The sequence below is a fragment of the Phalacrocorax carbo genome, chromosome 25, assembly GCF_963921805.1.
Source record: "Phalacrocorax carbo chromosome 25, bPhaCar2.1, whole genome shotgun sequence".
Lineage (NCBI taxonomy): Eukaryota > Metazoa > Chordata > Aves > Suliformes > Phalacrocoracidae > Phalacrocorax > Phalacrocorax carbo.
Genome location: NC_087537.1, coordinates 3,094,950 through 3,120,610, shown reverse-complemented (window position 1 = coordinate 3,120,610; position 25,661 = coordinate 3,094,950). Strand labels below are relative to the sequence as shown.

General features: G+C 52.5%; 1 protein-coding gene across 1 annotated transcript in view; it reads right to left on the bottom strand.

Moving 5' to 3' along the window:
• Positions 1–370: 370 nt before the first annotated feature.
• Positions 371–25,661, bottom strand: part of IGF2BP1 (insulin like growth factor 2 mRNA binding protein 1) — a 34,236-nt gene continuing 8,945 nt past the window's right edge. The window contains exons 3-15 of the mRNA XM_064473146.1: positions 12,097–12,145; positions 11,553–11,604; positions 10,706–10,769; positions 8,694–8,975; positions 7,873–8,007; positions 7,503–7,625; positions 6,859–6,994; positions 6,636–6,758; positions 6,198–6,314; positions 5,933–6,007; positions 5,498–5,629; positions 5,191–5,304; positions 371–4,774 (exon numbers count right to left, since the gene is read on the bottom strand). Of these exons, the coding sequence (XP_064329216.1) occupies positions 4,682–4,774; positions 5,191–5,304; positions 5,498–5,629; positions 5,933–6,007; positions 6,198–6,314; positions 6,636–6,758; positions 6,859–6,994; positions 7,503–7,625; positions 7,873–8,007; positions 8,694–8,975; positions 10,706–10,769; positions 11,553–11,604; positions 12,097–12,145 (1,495 nt within the window). The 3' untranslated portion in view covers positions 371–4,681. The remainder of the gene's footprint in view (positions 4,775–5,190; positions 5,305–5,497; positions 5,630–5,932; positions 6,008–6,197; positions 6,315–6,635; positions 6,759–6,858; positions 6,995–7,502; positions 7,626–7,872; positions 8,008–8,693; positions 8,976–10,705; positions 10,770–11,552; positions 11,605–12,096; positions 12,146–25,661) is intronic.

Sequence of the window (25,661 nt, the reverse complement as noted above, 5' to 3'; positions counted from 1 at the left end):
GAGGGGAAAAATAAAGAAATTAAAATGAAAAAAAAAAAACCCAAATTATTTCTGCTAGGATAAAAATAAGGCAGAGTAGAGCCGATGGCACCGCTCACCCCTCCGTGCGGAGGTTTCCCCTAAATTACCTTTTATTCTGGTGCAAAGAGAGCAGCTAGAGGAGCTACCGCGGGGCCGGGGATCCTTCCCGCTTGCTTTCGGGGTTCACTAGAGCTTTTTTTTCCTGCTTATTCGTTCCAGGCCTGATCTAGGGCTCGCTCGCGTCTCCTGCCACCCAGGCCAGCCGCGCCGGGGGTCCCACTTTATCCCGCTTTCACTCTTTCCAGCTCAGCTTGGCTCCGGAGAAAGATGGGAGATGCTTGGAGGCGTCTTCCTTACTGCAAATCACTTTATATAAATCATTTCCCTTGGGAAAACAAAGAGATTCGCCCCCTTCCCCCCCAAAAAAAAGCACCGACTGCTCCTACGTTACAGCAGCGGGACCAGCTGGAGGGGGGGAAGCGTCAAAGGTTTCCCTGAATCATCAGATTTTAGGTCAAGATCTTCTCACTGCAACAACCAGATCAACAGGACTGGGGGTGCTTGGGGTGGGATTTGGGGTTTTGTTCTTGTTTTTGTTTTTGTTTTTTTTTTTTTTTAAGTGTTTTTTTTTTTGTTTTTTGTTTTTTTATCCCTCAATGATACAGTTTGAACCAGTTATCAAAAACGCTTGCTGTCGGAAGAGACAATTATAATCACCGATGTCTGAATACACTGTTCTGTGCAAGGCTGGGAAAAAAAAAAGTAGAGAGCCAGAGATTTCAAGTAATAAGAAACCATTTTTCCTAGGACAAATGCCAGTCTTCCTTAAAAAAAAAATAAAAATTAAAAAATGAGGAAAACCCCGCGGAAGCCCTTCTCCCACCACCCCGAGGGGCAGGAACTGCTGGCCGGGTGCTGCCAGCCTCATTTTTGCTCCTTTGAACCCCAAATTTATGGGAGAAAAAGGGTCAGCGCTTCCCTACCGCCAGTGGCGGGCCGGGTCCCGCACTCCCCCCCCCCCCCCAAGATTTTTTGGGGTGTGTGGGGGGGAGGCACAGGGTGGCGGGATGGGGACAGCAGTGCCCCCCCCCCGCTCCCAAATTTACTTTACCCCCACCGAATTTTTAATTCTTTTTTTAAACTAACATTCAAAAAAGGGTCTTTTTTCCTGCAGGTCTGGTGAAAAATAGCAAGACGGGACTTTAAAAAAAATACAACAAACCCCCGTGAACCTTTTACAGCAGGCAGAGAGGTTCAGGCCCATCGGTCCTCAGGGTCGGATTCATCCTCTCTCTCCTCAATGTGCGTTTATATATAAAAAAAATTGGCTCCCATTAATTTCTCTCTCTCTCCTTCTCACTTTTTTTTTTTTTTTTTTTAATTGCTTATCCTCGGTAAAACGGAGGCAAATCTCTGTAAAATATTTAACAGCATCATAGTGGAGAAGATGGTTTTACGCTGCCTCCGTGGCAACACAGGAGGCCGATTTGTTTGGGTTCTGGGATATATATAAATATATATATATATAAATATATATATATATGGCTTCCAAGTGTTTGAAAACAAAAAAATTCGCCTGAGCTGGTGCGGTTTAAATACCAGCAAACCCCGTGTACCCCACTTTGCATAGTCAACGCTGCCTAGGAGTCCGTCCTCGCATCCCCGGGAGTGGAAGATTTCTGATCCCAAAGCTCTTTAATAAGTTGATTTCTCGATGGAGTTGGATTGAGAAAGGCCTTTCAGCCAGTGGCGGGTTTTGGTTGGGTTTTTAATTTAATTAAAGAAAAAAAAAAAGAAAAAAAGAAAAAAAAAGAAAGAAATTAAGGTTTTCCAATTGAAAAAGTTGGTGGGCTCCAAATTGTCCAAGGTCTCAAAGAGTCGCGGCATCTGACAGCTCTTGTGTTGTGGTGAAATTCATTCACTGGCTTGAAAAGGCCAAAAAAAAAAAATAAAAAGACTAAAAAGAAGCTGCTGCCATCTTTTCCACTATGTCTGAAATTCCTGTCGTTCTCCATAGAGAGCTCATAACACTTGGTTACCTGCACATAACTCCTGGCTCATAAGAAATTATGAAACTTAACTTCTCTTTTCATTAAAAAAATAAAATATTCAAGACTATCAGCTTTTATATAAAATATCAGCAAGCCCAAAAAAAAAAAAAAATCAATTGCTGAGGTAACTTCATACCTTGAGGTAGCTTTTTTTTTTCTTTTCTCTTCTTTTTTTTGTTTTTTTCTTTTTTTTCTTTTTTTTTTTTCTCTCATTGCTCAAACACACAGCAATACCTGGCCTTCCCCCACATCTCCCTGTTGTTGCAACGGTCTAAAGGACAGTAACTGCTGCCGTGCTCCCGCATCGACGAACCACCCGCCTTCCCGAAGCTGCACGAGCTGAATTTCAAGCTGGGTTTGGCATTGGAGGATGAGCCCAGGGCCTGCTCGAGCGGGAGGGGCTGGTCTCCACTTCAGAAAATAAACGGTTAAAAGCATCAGTGTCAGGTTTGTTCCAAATTCCCTGCTTTTAGCCTCAAATTGGCTCACCCGGGGGGGGGGGCTGGGGGTGGGGTGTTGCTCCCGGGTCTCCTCCCACCCGGCGGGTGCATCCAGCATCATCCCGCTCCCCCAGAATTAATCCCAATTTTTGCTTTTCCACCCTCCTGCCCCAATTTGCAGGAAAACCAGCATAAATCCACATTTTGGCTGAATTTGCAGCAAAAAAAAAAAAAAATAAAGACGGCGCGGGGGCTCAGCCTGGGACTGCCCCAGCCCCGTCGTGGAGACGAGACCTTCCCCTGCCTGGAAGGGGCAATGGCAGCAGTTACTGTCCCTTCCAAATACTCAATATTAAAAACAAATCATTAAAATATATCTAAAATATAAAATCCACATAAGAGTGACGGGAATCAGTAACCATATTACATTCGTTTGACGTATATATTTGGTATCGTCTCATGAGAACAGTTATTCTTACTGCAGAAAGGAGGGTGGTGGTTGGTGGGTTGGTTTCTTTTTTTTAAATAATGAAACATACCTTTATAAACTAATAAAAATGTGCCAAATTTTGAGAAGATTTTTTTTTCCCCCCCACCTAAAGAGATTTGGAGGGGGGAGAATAAGACACGTATAGCCCCAGGGGAGTTCACGTGAGCTGGCACCTCCCCGCTTCGCTAATAAAAATATTCCCTGGGTGTTTTCTGAGAAAAGCCCTGTGTTCCCCCACGACCGAGCCCCCGGGGGCTCCGACGGGATTTCGGGGCACAAACCTCCCGCTCCAGGCCGAGGGCAGCTGGCAGAGGACGCGGCAAAGGAGTCGGGAACAAAACCGGCCCCGGTTGAGGGGCGAAGCCGAGTCCTCTGCGGCCGGGCATCGCTCCGCTGCAGCCCTCAACCCCTCCGGCTCCCTCCCGACCCCCCAGACCAGTCTGCATGCATTGAGTTCCCATAATCTGATTACTAAAGAGATGAAGATTAATTCAATGATTCCTACCAAGCAGGGGGGTTCTTTGCCTTTTTTTTTTTTTTTTTTTTTTTTTGGTGGTGGTGGTTTATTGCTGTTGCTTGGAGGGAGGCGGGAAAAGCAAAAGCCCTTCCCTCGCCCCTTCCCTTCCCCGGACAGTTTGCCTCGTCTCTAGGACGGGTCGTCACCTCCACAGCAGAGATCACTGAGCAAAACGGTCGCGTGTCCCACTTCGGCCGTTATTTCATAGGCTTAAAAAAAAAAATATAAATCAAAAAAAAAAAAAACCCTTCTGTCTTTAAACTAGCCTAAAAAGAAAAGAAACATTCAAACAACTGAAAGAAAACAAAAATTATCCTGGAAAATAGAGGTGCTCTCCTGGCTTCTAAGGCTTTACAAGGCACTGCACTGCAGGCAGCACAGGCAAGAGGAATCCTGCCCTCCTGCCCACCCGCCGGTGGTTCTGAGACTGGAGCGGTGCAGAGCTCCCAAGGGACCCAAATCCATTTGGTGCTAAGGTGGGGGGGGGTTATCTTTCCTTTTTTTCCGCCCCACCCCTGCAATGGATCTCATTACCAACAGGGGTTGGTAAGAATCCACTGGAATTTCTCTTAAAAAAAAAATAAAAGAATTAAAATAGGAAAAAAAAAAAAACCCCAAACCAATTTAAATGCTCCAAAAGGCTTAACGTCGCTCTGGGAATATCCACCAGCCGCGGGGAGGGAGGGAGGGAGGGAGGGGTCAGGGGGATGCAGCCGCCGGGCGGCCCGGCTGGGACGGGACCTCCAAGGGCTACTTAAATGAGAGGGCAAATGCTGCACCCGCGAGAGGGGACCCAGTGCCGCGGTGGCCACGGCTTCACCTCACCGTCGTCCCCGGGCACCCGGCGCCACGCCGGCCTCGGCCGAGCAGCCGGTTGGCCTGGCACGTTGCAGCACCTCTCGCTTCATTTAAGTAGCTGTCCTGGCACGTGGAGCTACAAACAGACCTGATTTTTCTTTTCTTTTCTTTTCTTTTCTTTTCTTTTTTTTTTTTTTTTTTTTTTTTTTTACCCTAGCCATCTACCTTGGAAGCCAATCAAACTGCCTTTTAATCTCGATCAGTTAATGAAACAATTAGCATCTGTCTACGGTAACTGATTCCCAGCCACTCTTAAGCCCGGCATTGGCTTGTTCTGCTTTTCACGTTGGTGTCGGTGCTGCTCTTATTTCCTCCGCGCTTGCGTTTGGCCGCTCTGTCCCTTCTGGTGCTGCTGCTTCACCTGGGCCAGGATGTCTCGGATCTTGCGCTGAGCCATCTACGGACGAGAAGAGCAAAGGGGGGAGCTGGGGGGGACCCCCGGAGCCAGCAAGACCCCAGGGGCGAGGGAAACGGGTTTGCATGTTGTGAAAGATGCTACAGTGTTCAGCAGGGCTGGGTGAAGTTGCTGCTGGAGATCCCTTCCTGCCCTATTTTTAGCGTGGTTTCCTCCAGAAGTTGGGTTTGGGAAGTCACGCTCTGTGTGTTTGCACGCTCCCACAGCTCTCCCTCCTTTCCCCACCGTCCCACACAATCACCCGTGGCAAAGGGCACAGCTCGCCATCACCCAGTTCCGCAAACACCACCAGCCAGGCATGGAAAAATCTTCCACAGGAGGATACACGTGTGGACACAACCCCATACGAGCCATCAGAGAATCCACCAGTGCTGCTGTGGGAGCTGCCGGGGCTGTACCTGGCTGGCATAGAAGTGCCCGATGATCTTCACGATGACCTGTTCGTTCTCGTCGGGGGTCTGATCCCGCGGCACCACCACCTCCGCCGCTGTCAGGTTCTGCAGCTCGTTGACCTGCAGGGAAGGGGCACAGACCACCCCGTCGCGCCACGCGGGAAGGACGAGCCCCTCCGGGAGATCCCAGCCAGGCCACGGGGAAATCTGTCCCCCGGGGTGTCCCCAGGCACTGTCATGAAGCAGCCGCCCTCCCAGGGACGTCGCCCGCCCAGGGTGCTCCCCTCCCCATCCAAGCACCGCTTCTGCTTACGGTTTTGCCCCCTTTGCCGATGACCCTGCCCGCGGCCGAGGCGGGCACCCGGATGTGCGTCTCCAGCTTCACTTCTTCCTTCGGTCCAAAGAAGTTTTCCTCCTTCAGCTTCCCGTAAATCCTGCCTTGCGCCTGCGGAGAGGAGGGAACACGGACTCGGGCGCCGTCCGAGATGCCCTACCCCGCCCACGTCCCCACCGGCTCAGTGGGTCTCCATCCCCGGGACCTGGGATGGGCCAGCATCCCATGAAATCCCAGTTCCTTGGGGTTTCAAACCAGCTCAGCCCCTGGAAGAGCTGATGCTGGGTTTTACCCAGCCACAGACTGCGGGGGCTCAAAATTGGGGTCACCGCCCTGCTCCTCCCTTCCCGGTTCCACGAGGCGGCGGGGAGGGACACCCCAAATTCCCCACGGTGACGGCAGTGCAGGGGGAACCTTGAACTGAGCCTCTGGAGGGCCCGTGATGACGACCATGCGCACTTTGGAGTCCGGCGTCTCCGGAGGGGCAATCTGGAAGGGGGAGAGAGACCACGGCTGCGGCGGGGAGCAGCACAGGCGGGGTGGCGGCCGTACCCTCCCTCCCCACAGGATTGGGCCCTCAGCCCAACCCCCCTGGGCTTTTCAGGTGGTTTTCCCAGCCAGACAGCACCCATTCAGCAGGTGCTGGCAGAGGCGGGGGGTCTCCATGGGGCAACCCTACCTTGATAGAGGCACTTGCGAACCGGGAAAGCTGTTTGATGTGCTGGCCCTTCTTGCCGATGATGGCACCGACCGCCTGCGCGGGGATGAAGACGTGCACGGTCTCCTGCTCCGGAGGCTGCAGGTACGGTGTCACCGTTCAGGATACAGTGTCACCATGGGGATCAGGGCTCCAAGCTCCCCCCCCAGGTGATGCCCACACCTCTCCCAAGGGTGAAGGGCTGAGCCAGCACCAGACCCTGTGGAGTCTGAGCACCTTCTCCATCGCATTTGCAATAGTTTAAAACCCCAGATCCTGCACCCACGCTGGACCTGACCTGGCTGCTGACAGCACAGGATGCTGAAGGTATAACCGTGATCATCACAAGGGTCTTCTCCACGCAGAGGAGATCCCCGAGCTGGAAGTTGGAGCAGTTTGAGTTGCTGAGTGTTCACTTACCATGAAGGAGCTGTACGGTGCAGCCCCGGAGACGCTGCTCGGCGGAGGAGGTACTGCGTTGGAGGAGGCAGGGAAAAGGCCAACCGCCGCCAGGTTAAGGCCAGGGATGAGGTGAGATTGCAACTGAGGGCGAGAGGAGAGAAATGCTCGTTGCTTTTATCGGGGCATCCTCCTAGAGAGCTTCCATCAGCCGAGACACAGGGCAGGACCAAACCCCACTCACGCTCATGGCGGCCACGTCGTTCTCATAGGCTTCCCTCACTTTCTTCATGATCTCCTGCTCCGCTTTGCAGCAGTTCTCGATGGAGCCCTTCACCGTGATAGTCCTTTCGGGGTTGTACAGAGTCAGGTCCTGCAAGCTGATGGGAAAGCCAGCGTCAGCGCCAAGACCCTGCCCTGCCTGACCAGGGCTATGCTGGGTCCTCCGGTCCTTCTGATGGGTGCTATTGGGGTGCCAGGGACACGGGGTGCCACCGCCACCATGTACTGGGACTGCCTGGTCGCAGTCAGAGCAGTGACCAGCATCACGGCTAGCTCTGGGAAACCCACTCTGCTTTCACCCAAAAACATGGCTTTAGAGTAAAACCCTAGTCTTGGCCATCAAACCAGCTGGTCCTGAGCTCTGCAGCCCCGAAGGGATGGGGAGGGGACGCCGAAGGGACGGGGAGGGAAATACAGAAAATAAAGCCAAGTTTTTTCAAGAGAACTTTGGAGAGTAAAGAACCCACCCCACAGGCTGGTTTCCCAGCTGACGGGCAGGCATCTCTGCCCACTCATCTTATCACCCGCCTCCTCCTCATCCTCCCCGTCCGCCCCAGCCTGAGGAAAGTCTGCCCTGGTTTCCCCAAAGGGAGCGAGGAGCCTTACGACGAGATGGTGATTTTTGTCTCTGTGTCCTGCTCCACTTTCTTCAAGTTTCGCCCTTCTTTGCCGATCAGGCGCCCCACAAAGTTGTTATGGGCCAAGATTTTCAGAGGCACTTCATCAGCTCTTGGGAGAGGAATGGGGAAAAAACCAACATGAAGGATTACTGCAGCCAGCAGAGGAAGGATTTGGTACAGAGGGATGGGGGAAGCTCAAGTCCCCTTGCTTGGAGTCCCTGGGTCCCCCAAACCAAAGCTCCTGCACGCATGGGAACATCACCATCCTACCGCTCGGGGCATTAGGATGGTATCGTAGCCCAGCGAAGAGCCACGGACCGCATACGCATACACAGAAAGGCAGGGGGAAACCTTACGTCTTGGTGTCCTTTGCCTCCTTCTGCATGATCTCCAAAATCATCTTACAGGCGGCGGAGCAGCCCTCGGGAGTGGAATGGATGCTGATGGCTTTTTCTGCGGCTCCCGCGTTTTCTTTCCGGTGCACATCGATCCTGCAAGCACGGGATGGGCGCTGGGACGGGGAAAGCGGCTCTGCAGCTTCCCAGCGGCATGAGCGCCGGCTGCTCCGCTCCCCATGAACCGCTTGGAGCTCACACTCGACTGTAAGGTTATATGCACCCAGGGAAGGCAAGAGGAGTTAATTCTGGGCTTGAGACTCGACATGGACGCAGCGGCTAGAAGCTCAAATCACAGAAATCCAAATAAGGCATCAGCATCTATTTATTTTAAGCAACAGGAGTGATTAAGTGGTGGAACAAGCACGTGCCTGGGGGACGGGATGGGCTGTCCATCACTTCCCATCTTAGATAAAGCCCTCCTTGGGGGACAAGAGCTGTAGCCAACATAAGCTCGGGGGCCAAATCCAAGAGCAGGCGGGTGAAGCTCAACAAGCTCGTGCTAAACGAGACCAGCTGAAGCAGTGATCTCTCTGCATGCCTGCCCGGGTCCCGTCCCCGGCAGGGCGGCCCCAGCAAAGGGAGATGTGGGGAAGCGCAGCCAGAAAGCCTGGCTGGGGAAGGGCATGAGAGGGTGGCTATTGGACACACTGCCCTGCACGGTGGGAGAGCCGGAGGGGCCTCGGATGGCCGATTCTCCAAAACTAATTCCAGCCTCGTGTATCACTGCAGACCACTCGGCTCAACAAGGTGCAAACCAGCTCATGGGAGAACGGACTCACTTGGACTGCGTCTGCTTGGTGATGTTCCTGATGGTGGCCCCTTCCTTGCCGATGATGGCGCCCACATATTGGGTGGGCACCAGGAGGCGGAGGGGAATATCCACCGGCTGCTGCTTGACTGGTGCCCCAGCAGTGACGGGGGAGCCCTGCCTGGGAGCACCGCGCGCCCCGAAGCCGCCCCGCCGCCCGTTCTCCGGCCCTTGCATGGACTGCTCGTCAGGGATGTAGGAGACTTTCAGCGCGTGGTTCTCCAGCTGGTGCCCGTTCAGCTTCATGATGGCTCTGGAAGGGAAGAAGGGGTTGCGGGGGGGTCTCTCCCGGCACACTTCCACGCTGAGCAGTAACGCATCAGCATCAGCTCAAGCCAAAACAGGCCAAGCCCTCCTTGGCGTAACGCCCAGCGAGGAAGCACCGGGAGGGGGGAAGGAGATGTCACCGGTGCCGTGGGGACCTGGCAGGACTTTCCACCCAACCTGGATGAGCCAAAGTATTTTAAAGGGAAGCAATCCAAGCACCCGGAGGAGGGGATGGGAGCGATGGGTGCAGGACAGGGTTGTGCAGGGAGCGATTCCCACGTCTCCTCTGCCTTCTAATTTTTGGCTGATATTTCGAATCCCTCTCTTGGTGGGACTTCAGGGACTGCAAGAGCTGAAAGCTGTCGATAGATGGGGCTGGCAGCAAGAGCAAAGCAACGGCTTTGGCCACCGCTCTCCACAGCTCCTTCCTGGCTTTCTACAGAGAAAACCAAAACTGCAGCTCTCCAGAAAGTGGTCGGTGACTCACCTCTTGGGAAAAAAAAACGCAAAACAAACAAAGAAAAAAAGAACAAAACCAAAACCCCCTAAAACTGGTTGAACAAAGACTTTCACTGCCAGCAGCCCTGTCTCTGCACGATGCAAAGGGACCAGAGAAAGATGCTTCATGAAGCACATGCATCCCCAGAGGAGGAAAAAGCAGGGGAGAAAGGCTGCAGATGTGAGAACAAACCTACTTGCACGAAACTCTTTTGGTGGGTGCTTCCTTCCCAGTGAAAGAAACCCAAAATATTTCACCTTACGGGGTGCAAAGCGCAGGGCTGGTGTGGATGGACAAGGAGGAGGAGGACAAACAGGGAGCATTCCCCTCTCTGGGCTCCGCGGCCAGACCCTGCCTTCCTTACAGAAAGTGAAACAAGACCACGGCTCCCCCGTGAAGGTTTGCCGCGGCCATGCACGCAACCACAGCAAATTCACGGTGGCCGCGGGTTTGACAGCTGAAGTATTGTCAGCCAGGCGGCCATTTGGAAGCTGGCACTTTGGTGGAGTGACCACAGGCGACGTCCCCAGGGATGGTGGTGTAGCCACGGTGGCCACATGTGAGACTTGCCTGCCTCGGTGACAGAAACCTTCCTGGATAAAAAACTATCAATCAATCCCCGCACTCCTCCAGGCTTCCCTCCAAGGAAAGTGCTGATCCCGTCCCTCTTCCAGCTTCCCACAGCCCTTCGTTTGGGCGAAAGGAAAGCAAAATAAACAGCACTGAAAACCCCAATTAATTTTCCATATGCGTTTAGTGCAAAGCCTGATCTTCCCCAGGCAGGTTGGGGAACGGAGCTGCAAGTCCCTCAGCGACACGGCCACCAGCCAGAGAGGACACATGTTGCCTGACGCCTACTAGTGATATTTGGTCTCATTATTACTTTTTCTGGAGACATAACTTCTGAAATCTTGTAAGTACAAGAAAACCTCTACCTTTCCTTGAGCAAAAAGTTATGGTTTTACATTGAACTGCAGAGAAAAGCTTAAAGATGCCGATGTCCTCTGAAGGACTTTCATCTGAAGGTGAAGGAAAAGACATCAGAGTTCTGGGGGGTTTCCTCAAAGATTTGCCGCATTTTTAGCCACAATTTAGGAATTCTGGGGTAACGGACTCCCAGCACTGGAAATCCTGTTTTCTGCAAGCAGGGAAGGGGCTGGGGCCGGAGCCCCAGCAGGGAGGGCAGCCCGAGCTCCCAGGGGACGTGGGGCACTTACTGCCTGGTCTGCTCCCGGTTGGCATAGGTGACGTTGACAACGGCAGTCTCGCTGTCCGTGTTTACTGTGAGCAAAAGAGGCAGAAATTAGAGAGGCAGCGTGAACACCAAGGCCCCCCTGAAATGCAGAGAGTCCCCGCTCAGACAAGTTCCCCCTTGGACGAGTCCTCTGCTGGGGCTCCCCAGGAATTTGCAAACATTCTTCTCTTGCAAGGGAGAAGAGTGTCCAAGGGCTCAGGCTATGCTGGGACTCAACCTGGGCAGCACAGACCCTCCTGCCTTATTTAAAGGATCCCCGTATGCCATTGCACTCTGCAGCAAAGCCACCAAAGCCAATTCCATCCTGCCACCCCTTGCCAGAGCCCAGGGACGGTCCCGGGAGCTCCTCCAAGCCCTCCGTTCCATTTCTAGGAGGGTTATGGTAACTCTACTCTCATCAAACCTCCCGGGGGCAATATTAGACCTCCTGTCTCAACTGATCGCCATTAGAGGCTGAGATAAAACCTGCCGAGCGGAGACAGACAGTCCCTGGCCAGCCTCAGGAGAGCATCCTGCACCTTCCCCCGATGCGGCTGGTGGTGGGTACCCACGGGCGCGGTGGGAACGATGCCGACCCGGCACCCGATGCGGGGACGCCCACGTGCACTCCCCAAAGCCATCGCACGGGACTCATCTTGTAGCAATAGGGAACAAAAAATAGCCCCAGCACCCAGGCCGAGACCTCTTGACATCCTTAGCCATGGCTTCTGCTGACAAAGGAAAACCACGTGTCCGCCCTCGCCCTCCTCCCCCCCAAAAATAGCTGGGGGAGAAAATATCTTAAATACAGCTTCTTTTTTCAGTCCTACCTTGCTCGCAGTTTTCTACGGTGCCATACTGGGCTAGCAAACCATCCAGAACCTGGAAAAGGGAGGGGAAAAAAAGTACTTTACACTGGGAATGTCAGGACAGACCACGGAAATGCAATCAATCAATAAAGGCAGCTTTCTAGTCATTAAGATTTCACAAGCAATTAGACGAGGGAAGCTCCTGCCTGCCCCAGGATGCTGGACCGAGGGGCCTCGGAGCCAGCTGGGGCCGGGGGGGAAGAGTCAGGGAAAGGTCCCAGCAGACAGCGGGAAGAAAGGATCCATTTTGTTCCTTATACAATAGATAAATCATATAACCCTGTTATTAATGGGGATTTTGTTGGTGTAGCTTACGATGCTTCTACCAGTTGAATTTACTCCTGTAAGGGAAGAGGAATAAGCTACGTGGACACAAAGATCTAGTATAATTAGACCCAAATAATAACAAAGAAAAGGATAAATCAACTTTAATCCCAAGTACAGAAACCTGGGGGGGGAATTAGTCCTTAAATCTGATCTATACTTCTCAGCTTGCTTCTCTTACCTCCCATCGCAGCTGGGGTGGGATGTTTCGGATTTGAATTTTCCGGCTCCTGAAATGAATGGAAAACAATTAAAAAGCAGATTTGGTGTCCGAAATGTGTCCGTCTTGCGTTGAACTGTTGCATGTTGATGTATCTAATCAGGTTTTGCCTTTTCGTACGCTACCGGGGTTCCTGACGGCTTTTGGCTAATTACACCCAGTTGGTGCTGGATTTATGCCGAGAGCTTTACCGAGAATGCGATGCCAAAATCCGCCCCCCAACCCTTTGGCACTGGCTGAAGCCCTAACGTGGGCACGGCTGAAAAGGCAGAGACCTTTGCCAGGTTAAATAGAATGATTAGAAAGCAAAAAGGGAACTCTGCGTTCACGTAACCTGCCCTCCTGCACCAAGGGACGACCCTCGGGATGCCACCAACCGCTGGTGGGACCTGGCTGAATTTTAACCGGGGAGATCAAGGCGCGGGCATCCCAGCTCCACTGCCCAAGAGGGTCTCAGGTTGCTTCTCTGCTCGCATTTTTGGCTCTTCCTAACCTCACTTTTCCCAAAATAGAAACTCTTTTTTTAATTCCGATGCCAAATTTACCCCGGGGGCGCTGTGTCCCCCCCCGCCCGCCCACCCCTCGCCCTGCAGCTGCTGCAGACAGCTGAGAGCAGCCGCGGGCTCGTCCAGCGGCTCCAGCACTGGTGCACAGCCACGCCGTTACGGCTGCCGGCACCCCGATGTGCTGCTGGACACCCCAAGATCCCCCACCTACAGGCAATGACACCTTCAGGTGCCCAGTGCTTCGAAAGATGCGGCTTTCGGGTGCGACCCATATGTGAACAGTGCCAACCCCCCACGGATGGCTGGTCCCCCCTGATGGCCTCTGTTTCTCAGGAATAACCAAAACCAGCGATTTTTTAAGATGGCTAAAGAAAGGGAAGATAAATGCCACGACCACGGCAGGCAGCTCAGCGCTCACAGCACTATATCGAGTAAACACCCTCAGACCTGCTCATCACAGACCCGGGCTTCGAATTGGAAGTATTTATGAACATGTGAAATAATCCAAAAAAGGAGAGAAAATGAGATCCCAGAGCCTTATCTTCTAATTACACAACTTCAGAAGGTGGCTCAGCTCATTTGTCAGTGAGAAGAAATCGTCTCAGCATGAACCAGCCCAAAGCAGTCGGTAGGTTTTAGCCACACAGGTAAGGATTCCTCCTCAGCCCCTTCATCCTTGCAAGGTAAAAGCAGCTGCCCCCAGCGTCCCCTCCGATCCGTGCTGCCAATGCAGACCCACACACATCAAAATCCCCGAAAGGGCTGGCTGGGTCAGCTGGGTTTCAAACAAAACGAGAACTGATGTTTCCCAAAGTCACCAAAGATTCCCCAAAGATTCAGACCAGAGGGATGGGATGGCCAGATTTGGGGCCGCCCCAGACAAAATGAAAAAAAAAAAAGATGAAAAAAGTCAAAATAAAGCACAAAAAAATAAGGTTTTCAGTGCTCCCATCAGCTCAGCCACTGGGAAGGCTCCAAAACACTAAATTTTGTCGCTACTACGGATGCAAACTGGGTAGACGGGGAAAAAGAGACCAACCCTTAAAACTGCAGCGTGTTGCGGGGGGCTGCAGGAAGCAAAGGAGGGGGGGGTATGCTCTGAAACCAGACCTCCTGTTTACATGCTAATCCGCATCCCAAAATGAATGGGAGAGAGAGATTAAGAAATTCAGAATGCAAAGAATGTCACAGTCCAGGGAGGGTCAAAAGGATTTAAAGTGATAGAGGAAACCCCGTAGGTCTCCCACTGCCCACCCCTGCCACGGAAACTTCTCCAGATAGCTACAAGCATCTGCACGGGCAGAGCATGTGTTCTGCACATACGTGACCAGAATCAAATGTGCTATGGAGAGAAAAGAGCCATTTATGTCCTCACACCGTAATTCTGCTGGTGGCATCTAATTTTCTCCCCCTAACCAAAAAAAAAAAAAAAAACCAAAAAATGAAATAACAAAAAAAGAATCGGGTCTCCCTTGCCGAGCTTGCTGGAACGGCTGCCCGGGCAGAGCATCGCCCGCATCCGCGCCAGCCAGGCAAGGCGAGGGGGCTGCTCTGTGTCTCACCGGGGCCGCCGCACTTTTATTAATATGTTAATTAACCGGTAATTCCTCCCATCGCGACCATGCCACCGGGATTATTTGACGCTCCTAACGGCCTCCATCGCTGACAGATATTAAATCCCCACGAGGCCACACTTGGAGGGAGAGACGGGTCTTTTATCAGCCCAACGGGGTAAGCTGCACAAAGCGGAGCGGGATCCCACGAAATCCCGGGATGACCCAGCACTCCGAATACTTGACTCCTGGCCCATCTCCATCGGTGCCCATCCTGCCCCGGGGGGGGTGTGGAATCGGGGCTGCATCCATCAACCCTCCAGTGAGGTCTGGCTCGACATGGAGTTGCCCCACGGCGGGTGGAAACCTCCCCCTCCAACAAGCGGCCCCTGCTCGACTCCGGCTCCGTCCGAGCGCTCGGCAGCGGCTGTGGTTAGAATTACAGAGGAAGTCATGAATAAATAAACCCCGCTATTTGCTTTGCTAGAAGCAGGTCCCGCCGTATTTAAATCCTCGTCGCGAAATGCCACTCTTCACGCCACCGAACGCGACAGCCCGGTTCTGCTCGCTCCCACCTCCGTGCCGAGCAGAGCTCCGCTCCAAATAAATAACTCCGCGAGGCTGCGATTGCCCGGCTTTTTATTCATGATGTGCCAAAGGCAGGAGCTCCTCCCTCCCGTGCTGCCGAAGGGCTCTCGCAACCTCCGCTCGCCCAGCCTTGGCTGCCAGCCGGGACTGGTGCTCGTGCCCCTTGGGCGAGCAGGAGCCACGGACCGGCCCCGGCACCTCCAGCCTGTGGGAGAAGGCAACAGCTCTGGCGGGCGCTGCTCTCCTTCTGCTGAAGGCAGGAGCCTCCCAGGTCCTTGGGCTGAACCGGAGAGGGCTGATCGACCTGGTAAAAAGAAGTATCTATTTGCAGATCTGGATGGTTTCTTCCCATGTGTTGGTGGCTCTTTTTTTAATTTAAAAAGCAAAAAGAAAAGAAAGTGGGGGTGGAGAGTGGAGGGCAAACAGCCGCAGGGCTGCGAGGGAAGAGAAACCACAGGTCCCAGGGATGGATCCCAGCATCGCCCTCCTGCTCCACGTCGACGGTGCTACTTGTGATAACGGGATTTTAGCATCCCACCACATCCATCCTTCAGCCCTCGAAAACCTGCCAATGTAGCCGGCAGCCCTGTACAGATCTGCTGGCTCTCCTGCCGAACCGGGAGGCAAAGGGAGAGCTCTGAAATCTCTTGACGCTCTCAGTAAACCCTCCCCAGCCATGGGTTGGGCTCACTGGGAAAAAAAACCCACCCACCCTGATGCAACCGGGCTGTAACAGGAGGCTGCGATGGGACCTGCATCACGAAGCCACGCCACAGATGAGCATCTTGGGTCAGTCCCTCATTAGCCCCATGCAAGTGGGAGCATCAAGATCTGCTCCATCAAAGGCTTTCCTCGGGTTTTCCTTCATCCACCTCTTTAAAGAGCTCAACACACCAACGGATTAAACTCTGCGAGGGGAAAAGCAAAGAGACGGAGCAAAGTGCCATGGAGGATCCTGCAACTTCCAGGTACCATGCAATTTTCTCACCCTATCGCCCTGTGCCCGTCGATACCATGTGGGTCAAACCCAAAGTGCACCAGGAGGGAATTTTCCTCCAGAAGGGAGAAACTCAAATGAAACAAGGAAAAAGTGGCAGCAAAGGAAAGCCCTGTTTGTTCAGAAAACACCCAGTGCTGGTCTCCAACAGCCCTGGAACCAGCTGGAAACCTCTCTGCGTCCCTAATGCACCCAGAGCCCTCCCAGCCCGCGCGGCATTGCTGGTCCTCGGTGCTGCATCGGCGGCCGCATCCTCGGAGCCGTGCAGCCTCAGGTGCCCACGCCACATTGGCAGCACAAATCGACTGGTACCCGCTGCAACCTTCGCAGAAAACCCTGATCACCCAGGCAGGCAGGATCATCGCTAAGAATCCCAAATTAGGTTTGGGGTATTTTTGTTGTTGTTGTTGTTTTGGTTTTTAATTTTTAAATCTCATTGAGAAACATCCAAGCACAGATTCAGCCATCAGGCTCACTCTTCTCTCACCCCTGGATGCGTCCCCAGCGATTGCCTTTGAGAGGGTGGCCAGAGCCTCCCGCTTAATTAAGAATCTGCTGGTAATTCCCCGGAGTGGACTGGCACGGTGGCGGTGGTGGCAGGGACCCAAGAAAGGGGCACTAGCTAGTTAGGAGCAGGCAGCCTGGCCAGTGGCCAGTGGGAGGCTGGCGCTGGCCGCTGCGAGCCGGAGCTGACGGCAAAGCAGCACCAGCGCAGCCTGGCCTCGCTCGAGGGTTCCCCTCCCTTTTGCACGAGCCCCGCTTGGTGTTTCCAAGCTGATTTTGGGGGAGGGCAGAGCCACTCCTCACCCCGCCACCAGCACAGGCACATCCCTGCCTCCGGCGAGGAGCTCCAGCAAGGCTTGCTCTCCCCTCCTCCTAATGAAGTTTTGGCCACAGGGCCCACCGGAGCTGCTCTTTCCCAGCAGGAAAAAGCTTTTGGAGAGGAGCATCGCCGCACCCTCAGCCACTGAGGTCATCAGCAGAGGCTGGGAAAAAAACCACATCTCCCCATCGCACCCCGCGGATGTGCCTCCTTCCCCCGTCCCGCAGCACACGGAGCCTTGCGGTGCCGGCAGGAGCTCGCCGAAGGATTGGGGTTATTTTAGCAACAGGATTCAGCCCTAAGCATCCCCGGCATCACGGAGGCAGCTGGAGGGATCGGTGAGGGAGGGAGAGGAGGCCAGAGGGTGCAGGATGCTCTGGTCACCCCAACTATCGTCTTCTGAGCATTTAGCCCCAAACAATGTTCCCTTTGATCTGCCTGTAACGGACACGCACATCCACCTGCATTACCGGAGCGCGATGCTCTACCAGGCTCATCTTTAGGTGGCTACAACCACCCCTGCACAGGGGTTACCCCACGAAGGAAACAGCCCCACAGCGTGGCCATTTCCAGCACAACCAGCCCCACGGATTTCCTTCCTTTTCTCCCACTGGTCCAGGTTTTGTCCTGACAACTCGATTTCTCTTTAGCCCCAAAGCAAGGGGCTAATTTAGTGAACACCTGCTAGAGAAATGGCCAACCCCGAGCATCCCGGCAGGAGCTGCCGGTCCTCTGCCCCCCACCTCTCTGCGTTAGGGTGCCAGCAGCAGCGGATGGGGCTCTGCAGTCACACGTATGCCAGACACGCTTTCTGTTGGCTACAGCATGTCTCTTATATCCAACACCCCCTGGACCTTCTCCGTCCCCCACCATGTATTTCTCAAAGCAGAGGTGACTAACGGCACCAAGACACTGAAGGACCGAGCGCTGATGGCAGAGTATGGCCAAGCTCTGGGCTCTCCTTGACCCCAAGCACCGACCCCGTCCTGGCCATCCCCTACCGAAACCGTTTGTGCAGCTCCTCGGGGCAGGAGGAGGACGGCCAAAACCAGAGACATGGGGGGACCTACTAGAACTGAACAACATTAATGATGGCTTTTCAATCAAATGCAAATGTTATGCAAATTTGGGGGCTGAAAACACAGTGCATCCCTGATTCAATTAACAGCATTTCATTTATCTAGTTAGGCTTTGATTCAGGAAAGCACTTAATCCTGTGCTTAATGTGTTGTTGTTGTTGTTTTTTAATGTTTTAAACATTTTTAAATAGGAAAATGTGGTTGCTAAGACACAAACGTTGCCAGGGGGACTCAGAGAAAAGTTGTAGCTGGAATTACTTGCTTTTTCCTTATAAATTGATAGGCTTCCCATTTGCCGGCATCTCCGCAAAGCAGGAATATTATCCCTATGCTCCCTTCATTGACAAGGAAAAGCACAAAAAAGGAGGCACCTGCTGGGAGCCCACAGCAGATCCCCACCACACCGCTGAGCACAGCCCAGCGCTGCCCACCCGCTCGGGTGGGATCAGCCTCCAGGTTTTAGCCACTTCGCCTGTGATTTGCCATCTTTTGCATGGCCCTCCAAGCCAATACATCTCTTTGCTTCCCCACGTGCCGGTTGGTCATTGTACTGTTAAACCCACCGTCCCATGGACTTTCCCAGCAGGGCCAGGCATGCGAGGGTCTCGCTGGAAGCACTCACACGCTGGCAAGGCAGGGAAAAAACCACATACCAGATTCACCAGATGATGCTCGAGCAAGGCCAACGATCCTTATTCCCTCAAATGCAGCATTGCTAAGGTTTGAGTCATACTTAAGCAGATGCAGATATTTGAATCTTTTTCTGAATCCAGACCTCCTGACCCAGCTCCTCACGTGGGTGCAGCAGGTCCAGGTTGAGCTTTCAGAGCCTTCGTGGCTTGGAGGAAAAACCTCAGTGTGGGAATGGGGAGGAACCACGGAAAAGTTTTCCCCTGAGTTTGCAAAGAGCCTAAAACCACCAGAGCGCTGAGATTTGGAGTCATTGCACTTGTTTTGAGCATTAACACTGCCATGTTAATATTTAATATGAGCATAAAAGTTTAAAAAAAATGCAGATCTGGGCCAGCATTTCCTAAAAGTTGGGGGGTGAGCCCTGTATTAAAGGCATTTTTTACAGCACTGAAGTTTTCTGCCAGCGCTAAGGTCATCACTGCCCTCTCCTGGCCATGCCACTCCCCACCACTGGTCCCCCACTGCAGCACTGCCCAGCCCCCCTGTACCCCTTGCTTTAAAGCCTGGCTTCACTGCTGAAGCTGCTGATTGAGGTGGGTCTGCACTATGACCTGGGCTGTGATATGGGGCAGCTCAGGCCAGGAATAGTCCCACAGAGCAAGAAAAAAAAGTGATAGAGCCCTATCGAAAAGCCCCCAGATGTGCTACAACTGAGCAGGACCGAGGAGGGATGGAATGGGAAAGGAGAGCATCCCTTGTCCTGAAGAGCGACCCAGCTTGCAGCCTGCTCAGGAAACATTGATTTAAACAATGGCTTTTCTGTACCTCCCATGAATAAAAAGCAAAGGTCTCCCAGAGAACCATCCCCCCGCCTCCAAAATACCTTCTCCCACCAGACCTTAACTTAATGTCAACAGAGCAACAAACTAACTTGACTCTTAATCTCGAACACCCTTTCTTCTAAAAGCCTCTTGTGTTACTTCGAGCTGCGCTCTTCCTTCCTTCCAACCCCAGTGACCTGCTCGCTGTCATATCCTAAATCTTCATGAAGAAACAACCTCTCTATAAACCACACACCAGTGAAAAGCCTCCGTGGCCACAGTGGTTGCTGTTCGCTGGGCGACCTGGCCAAGGCGAGAGAGGAGAGTCCCGGCTGCGCATGTGCGACAGCAAAGCCAGACCTGCAGGGTGGCTGACGGGAAAGAGATTTGGGGGTGGAATGAAAGGAAGAGAAGGTTGAGAAAGAAATATGCAAATATGTATAATGACAAGATTAAAGCAGCAGCAGCAAAAAGAAACGCAGAGACAAAACCAGGCTCATCCTTTGAAGAGAAACAATCCAAGAGGCCCCTCCTGAGAAGATCAGGCCAAGCCAACAAAGACATTTGGCTTCTTGCAGTTGGAAGGACCCAGATGTGAGCCGGCCATGGGATTTCGGAGAAAAGCGGACATATGCCCCACGGAAGGATCTCATACAGACCCACTCGCCTTGGTTAGCAGTTATCTCCGGCAAGCAAGCATGACATGATTAATCCTTTCCATCAATCATCTCAGCAAACAGAATTTGATCCTGGGCTAATAAATCTGTCTAATTGGTTTCTCCCCATTAGCTCTTTTTTGGAACCGCTTTGTACATGGAGAATCACGCCTAATAATTGATGAGATTTTTTCAGGGAGCTGCTGAGAATGAGAAGTTGTCCATGAGCATCCCTTAGAAAGCCCTGGAGGACTCACTCCGGTTTTTAGAAGAGCTCCTGGATCTCGGGTGCAGAAGGAAGGGGCTGGTTGATGCCCAGAGCTGAGAAAAATGCTCTTGTCTTATATTCCCTCCATTAAACTGCCGTGCTACCTTTCCACTCCTCATTTTCCCCACTGATCCCAGGTAGGTGGTGCTGGCATGGAGCACACGCCACATCCACCCAGGGAAGTGCCAACCTCTTAGAGGAGTCAATACCTCGGTGCTTCAAAAGATGCAAGAAATCTCAAAGAAATCTCAAAAGCCCTTATCCTCAACTTGCCCGGAGGAAGACTCTAATCATTCCCCAGGCTTCTGCAGTCAGTCCTTGCCAAAGTCAATACATCAAGTATCTGCAGACAGGACAAGTTTAACAGTAAGTAATAGAGAGGAAAGATGGATGAGTTTTATACAATGCATCCATTTTGCATTATCTTTCCATTCTAATTTGCTGGCGGGTTGCCACGTATTGAAAGGCTCTTTCTGATGCTCTGAACATGCCCCAAAGCCAAGCCCAGCTAAACTAGGTGGACTCCCACAACCGGCAACCCAACCCCAAACCTCACCAGGACACGCTGCCTCTGACAAAGGGGTGGCAGACAAGACACCAGTTCCCTCCCAGCCACCTCCAGCCGCGGGGCAGCTCGGTCCCACTGCGACCCAGCAGCCAGCGAGACACGCTGAGGCATTTTCACCCCTTAAGAGCAATCTAAAATTTCAATTCTCAAACTGACCGTAATCAAAGATGACCCCGGCACCGGCTGGACTACGAACACACCAACAAATGTGAAGTTGAAAGGCAAATTTTCTTGCAGACCATTACACATGGAGGGGTGGCAGAAGTAGGACTTGTTCTTTGCCCCATCTCTTACTCGTGGAAGGGCCTTGAAGCTCTTCGAGACCATCGCTTCAGAGCACAGCACAAACTCTGAGGCAGCGGGGCAAGGGAGCACACCGTGTCCTCTGCATGTCCTCAAAGCGTCGAAGGGAGCGCTGCCAACCCGCACGGCTGGTACCTTCCCGCCGCCCCTGACACTGATATAAAAACCTGAATAAAAGCACACAAAGGTAAAGTATATTCTGCATTTTGGCACATTCTGCACGTTTCAGAGCATCTTCTTTCACCCACCAGGGCTGACTTTGAATAGAAAACATCCTAAGCGTGGATTCTCGCTCAGCCACCTGCCTCCACGAGCTACAACATCAGCCACCGAGCCGGGAGATGTCTCAGCCCACCAGGTCTCCTGCCACCCTCCCCCAAATCCAACAAGGCATAAAATAAAGAGCTCAGATGGTGTGAAACACACAGCACCATCCCACCAACTCCCGCTCGTCGTTACTGCCTTCGCTAGGGTGCTGGGATGGGGTTTCAGCAGGCAGCTGGGGGCCACCCATGAACCTCTCACCCACTTCTCCTCGCCACGAGAGGGCACCTCTACCCTCCTCCAGTGCCCGGGATGTATTTCTAAATGGTTTCCAGTGGCTCTGATGGTGCTACGGGCTCAGGGAAGCTTTGAGATAACTTCAGGCTTCGCAAAGCAGCCGAGCGGAGCTTTGGGCACCTCCCGCACAGTCGGCGTCAGCACCTCAAACCCCATCAGCACGTGCTCGCGGGTGCACTCTAATTTCATTACCAGGGTGATTGACAGGTGTCAGTCAGATATGTTTCACATAATTTTGCCTACAGAAAGCGGCCAGGGCCATCTTTTTAGTCTGTATTTCCTGCCCCCCAGGACAGTGGGGTATTGGCCTCTTACTGGAGATCTTACAACCCCACAGGCTCGAAGTACTTCGAGCCAGGGAAATAAGGAGGGATTCGTTAAAGCCGAGGGGAGTTGCAAGGATTCAGGGCCCCGACAACTCCAGGTGCACAAGCACGTGTCAGCACCGGCACGAGAAAGGAAGAGGAAACAAAACTGTGTGTGACTTCTGAGGGTTTTTCCGACTGAGGTCTGTCGGGAGGAGGAGGCGGCGGCAGCGTGGGGACCGGCGGCTTTAAGGGCTGCTCTGCTACGACACTGCCGCGCCGGAGAGCAGCACGGTGCCACAGCCCCGCGTGCCTGGCAGGTACAGATGTGTCAGATAAGACTGGATCAAAAATCAATATAAGAGCATCTCCGTGCAGGGCTCCGTGCCAGTGGCATCAAGCCTGTTTTAAGCCAAATCAGGTTGAACCAGTGCAGCAATTGCATGCAGACAAGCCCTCCGAGATCAAAGCGGACTCGTAAAGGTAGAATCCAGAAGTTACAACATGGATTACACTATCTTATGAACTTAATTCAAGGGTGGAGACCCCTTTGCCAAAACTCAAGTTAAAACCCGTGATGACGTACTCAGACCTGCCGGTCCTCCCAGTTCGGGTGGGAAGGTGGCGGGGGGTGGGGCTCGGACCTCCAGCAGCCCAGGCAGCGAACAGCACGCTTGTCCCCACCGCATCGGGCACACGTCCCAGCCCAGACGCCACACGGGAGCTGCCAAAGCCCCTTCTAGCCCTGGCACCAGCACTGGCGGGTCCTGGCGAGGATGACACAGAGACCTGCGGCAGGTTTGGTGTCGCAGCCGGGGCTGCGGCTGAGCCCAGCTGGGGTAAAGCGCGATGGTTTTTTCCACTGAAAACTGCAAATGAAATCAAAATGCTTCCTTCTTCTGTCTAAAGGAAGGTGAAGAGAAGAGAAGGAGGTGAAGGTGAAGAGAAGAAACTAAGAGATGAAAAAGCACAAGTGAGGCTTTTTTTCTTCTTCTTCACTTCCAGCATAAGTTTTAAAGCGAAGAACCGAGTTCACCAAATCTGGTTGAAGGCAGACTCGCTTTCTCTTGCATTTCCTCTTCAGAAAGGAGGTGAGGGCAAAGCAAAACTCTTCTAAGAAAATGCGACCTAGCATTTTCATTGCAAAATGAGAAATCAAGGCTTCTCAAACAGAGCCCACAAAAATCACTCTTCAGGGGCAGGAAGAACGATGCCAACGAATCCACCTTGGACGGCCCGGCCAGGGAAGCCAGCGGTGCCCACGCAGATGTGGCCGTGCTCGTCCTTGGGCATCTACTTGGGTTTGGGAGAGGGTTAAACCCCCCCCCACACTGCTTCCTTCGTCCCACCCGAGCTGGACCAGCAGCAGAGGAGATGTAAAATTTCCAGATTGGGGAAGACATCCTATGTTTGTTAGTTTGGGGTTGGCTTTTTTTAGCAAGGGGGTCATGAATATGAGAAGAAAAGGAAAAGATTGAGGCTGGGGTAGGAGAGGGCAGGAGCTGGAAAGCAGCAAGGGTAGGGCTTTTCTACTCCACTGCCGTTCACCTCGTTACCGAGTAAATAGCGGTGCCGAAGCAAAGCCATTTAAAGCCCACCACTACTTTGGCACAGGCAACATGAAAAGCCAGCCCGACAAACACACACCAAGTAAATTCAATGCACCATTAGGGAAATCCAGCACAAAGCTGTCTGAATATCTGATCTGGACTTTTTCCTAAGTGAATTCCCCTCAGTCATGTTCATGCCCTCTCTCCTGTCTGCCTTCCATAAACATTCCCATCGCCAAGTTTTACTGGCACAAATAGCGGCAGAAAGTAGCTTTCAAAGTTGCATGAACAAGTATTTGGGGAAACTAAATATAAAATTTGCGCTGTGCAAATATTCATGCCAGGCATGATGGGGTGTGCAGCCAGTAAGGCACAGGAACAATATCACGGGGTGGATAAAGGCTCACCGGGGAAAGCTCTTCATTCAAGCCATAGCTTTTAAAGAGTCACTAATATTCTCTGCCCCTGATACGTATCGCATGTAAAAGTCACAGCCACTTTGCATCCCTGCTGTAAGCAAGAAGAGGCTACGGATGTCAGAGAAATTTGTTGCATTATTAGTTCAGCTGTAAGTGAACGCTAAACAATGACTATATAAAGTTCATATAAAGTTGTATGTTTAGGCTCAAATTCAGCACATGCCTCATTTTACCATCGAAGCAGCCCCATTAACTTCAAAAGGATGGCTTCCTTGTTTAAAAGCACGTCCTTAGGAGCCTTGTGAATCCGAGCCTAAAAGTACAACATTTATACAAGGGTCTTGGCTTCCCACGAAATTACACCCCAACAAACAACTCCATAAAGCCTACAGCAGCCACAAGCTCTTCCTCCTTAGAGGGATCACAATTTTCTTTTAGTCTTTGCTCATTTGATCAATTTGTTTGTAAATGCTTTTATGCCGGAGGCTTGAACCACAGGAGATCACAAAACACACGAGAACGTCTTCACAGCAAAGAAAACATATATACTCACATAGACAGGTGTGTGTATCCATATACATACACAACTACCCACTCTGGTGGTCAGGTCTGCTTGGACGTGCCCAGTATTAAGCGAGGAATAATGTGGGTGAGGCTGACAGCCCTGGTTAGAAGGCAGAACCGCAGAGCTCTCCCCACCCCGGCCGCGTCGCCGTTGAGGACGCAGCATTTCCCGACACCTCGCAGGTAAACGCTGCCATTGCTCGTGACACCTTAATACAGATACCGTTTAATGGCAGGTCGCGCTCTGCGCGCAACGCAACCAGCAGGGCTGATCCCACGGCCTTCGCGCAGGCGTTTAAGCAAAGCCAGTGTTTTGCAGGTGATAAACGCTGGAGAAAATGGAGAGCTAGAAGGGAGAACGGAGCATCTCCGGCATCGCTCCGTCCCCACCTCGCCACGCAGCAGCTCTGCGCCCCTTATTCTGCACCTCATCCGCAGCTCCCGACCCCTTGGTCCAGGCGCGCTCCCGAAATTCCCAAATAGTTTGACAAGCCTTTCGCCACAAGCACTAAACGCAAGAGCTCGCCACGCAACTAAGAGCTAAAACGTAGGGGACAAGTAACTCCTCCGGACCCGCCACCTTGTGCCCCTCGGGGCTTTGGGGCAGCAGCCGCCTCCGCAGCATCGGGGGGCGAAGGGGCAGAAGCCAGGGGGAGCCAGTAACGGCTGAAACCTCCCGGGTGCGAGCTGGCTGATCCAAATCTCAAGAAATAAGAAGGAATCCCGACAGTCAGATTTTTTCAAGAGTGCTCAGCACATCGGGCGCTAATCGCTTCTGAAAACGGAGCTTTTATTTAGACGCTTAAATGCAAGTTGGAAAAATCTGGCTCCAATTGTGGGTGAAAATCTGGCCCTGAGAGCCTTTTTTTTTTCTTTTTTAAATTCTCTTCCCTTTTATTTGGCTCTAGATCACAATTCTCCTGTCTCTTTTACACTCCAGACCCGGAGACTGCTCCCCTAGGATCTCCGCTTTTAACTTTGTAAAAAAGGAAACTGCAGCGGGACCTTCATCGGAGTCAAAACTTTCTCCTTTTTGTGCAAATCAATTTCCCTGTAATCTCAAGTGCTGTTTACACATTGCAATACCCCCGGACCGTGCGGGATTTGCATCTCGCCGCGCGCTGCATGGAGCCCTGCCAGCTCCCAGCGGTTCCTGGTGCTCGGGGCTGCTGCTGCTTTTATTATAGGCGGACCGCGTTCGTAGCATCTTAAACTCAACCTGGTGCGTTACTCTTAAAACTAAAGCGCGGACCTAGTTCTGCCGGAGATGCCCGTGGGTTAGGGTTTTATTTTCTTAAACCGGTTTGCTCCACGCGGACCAGACAATTACAG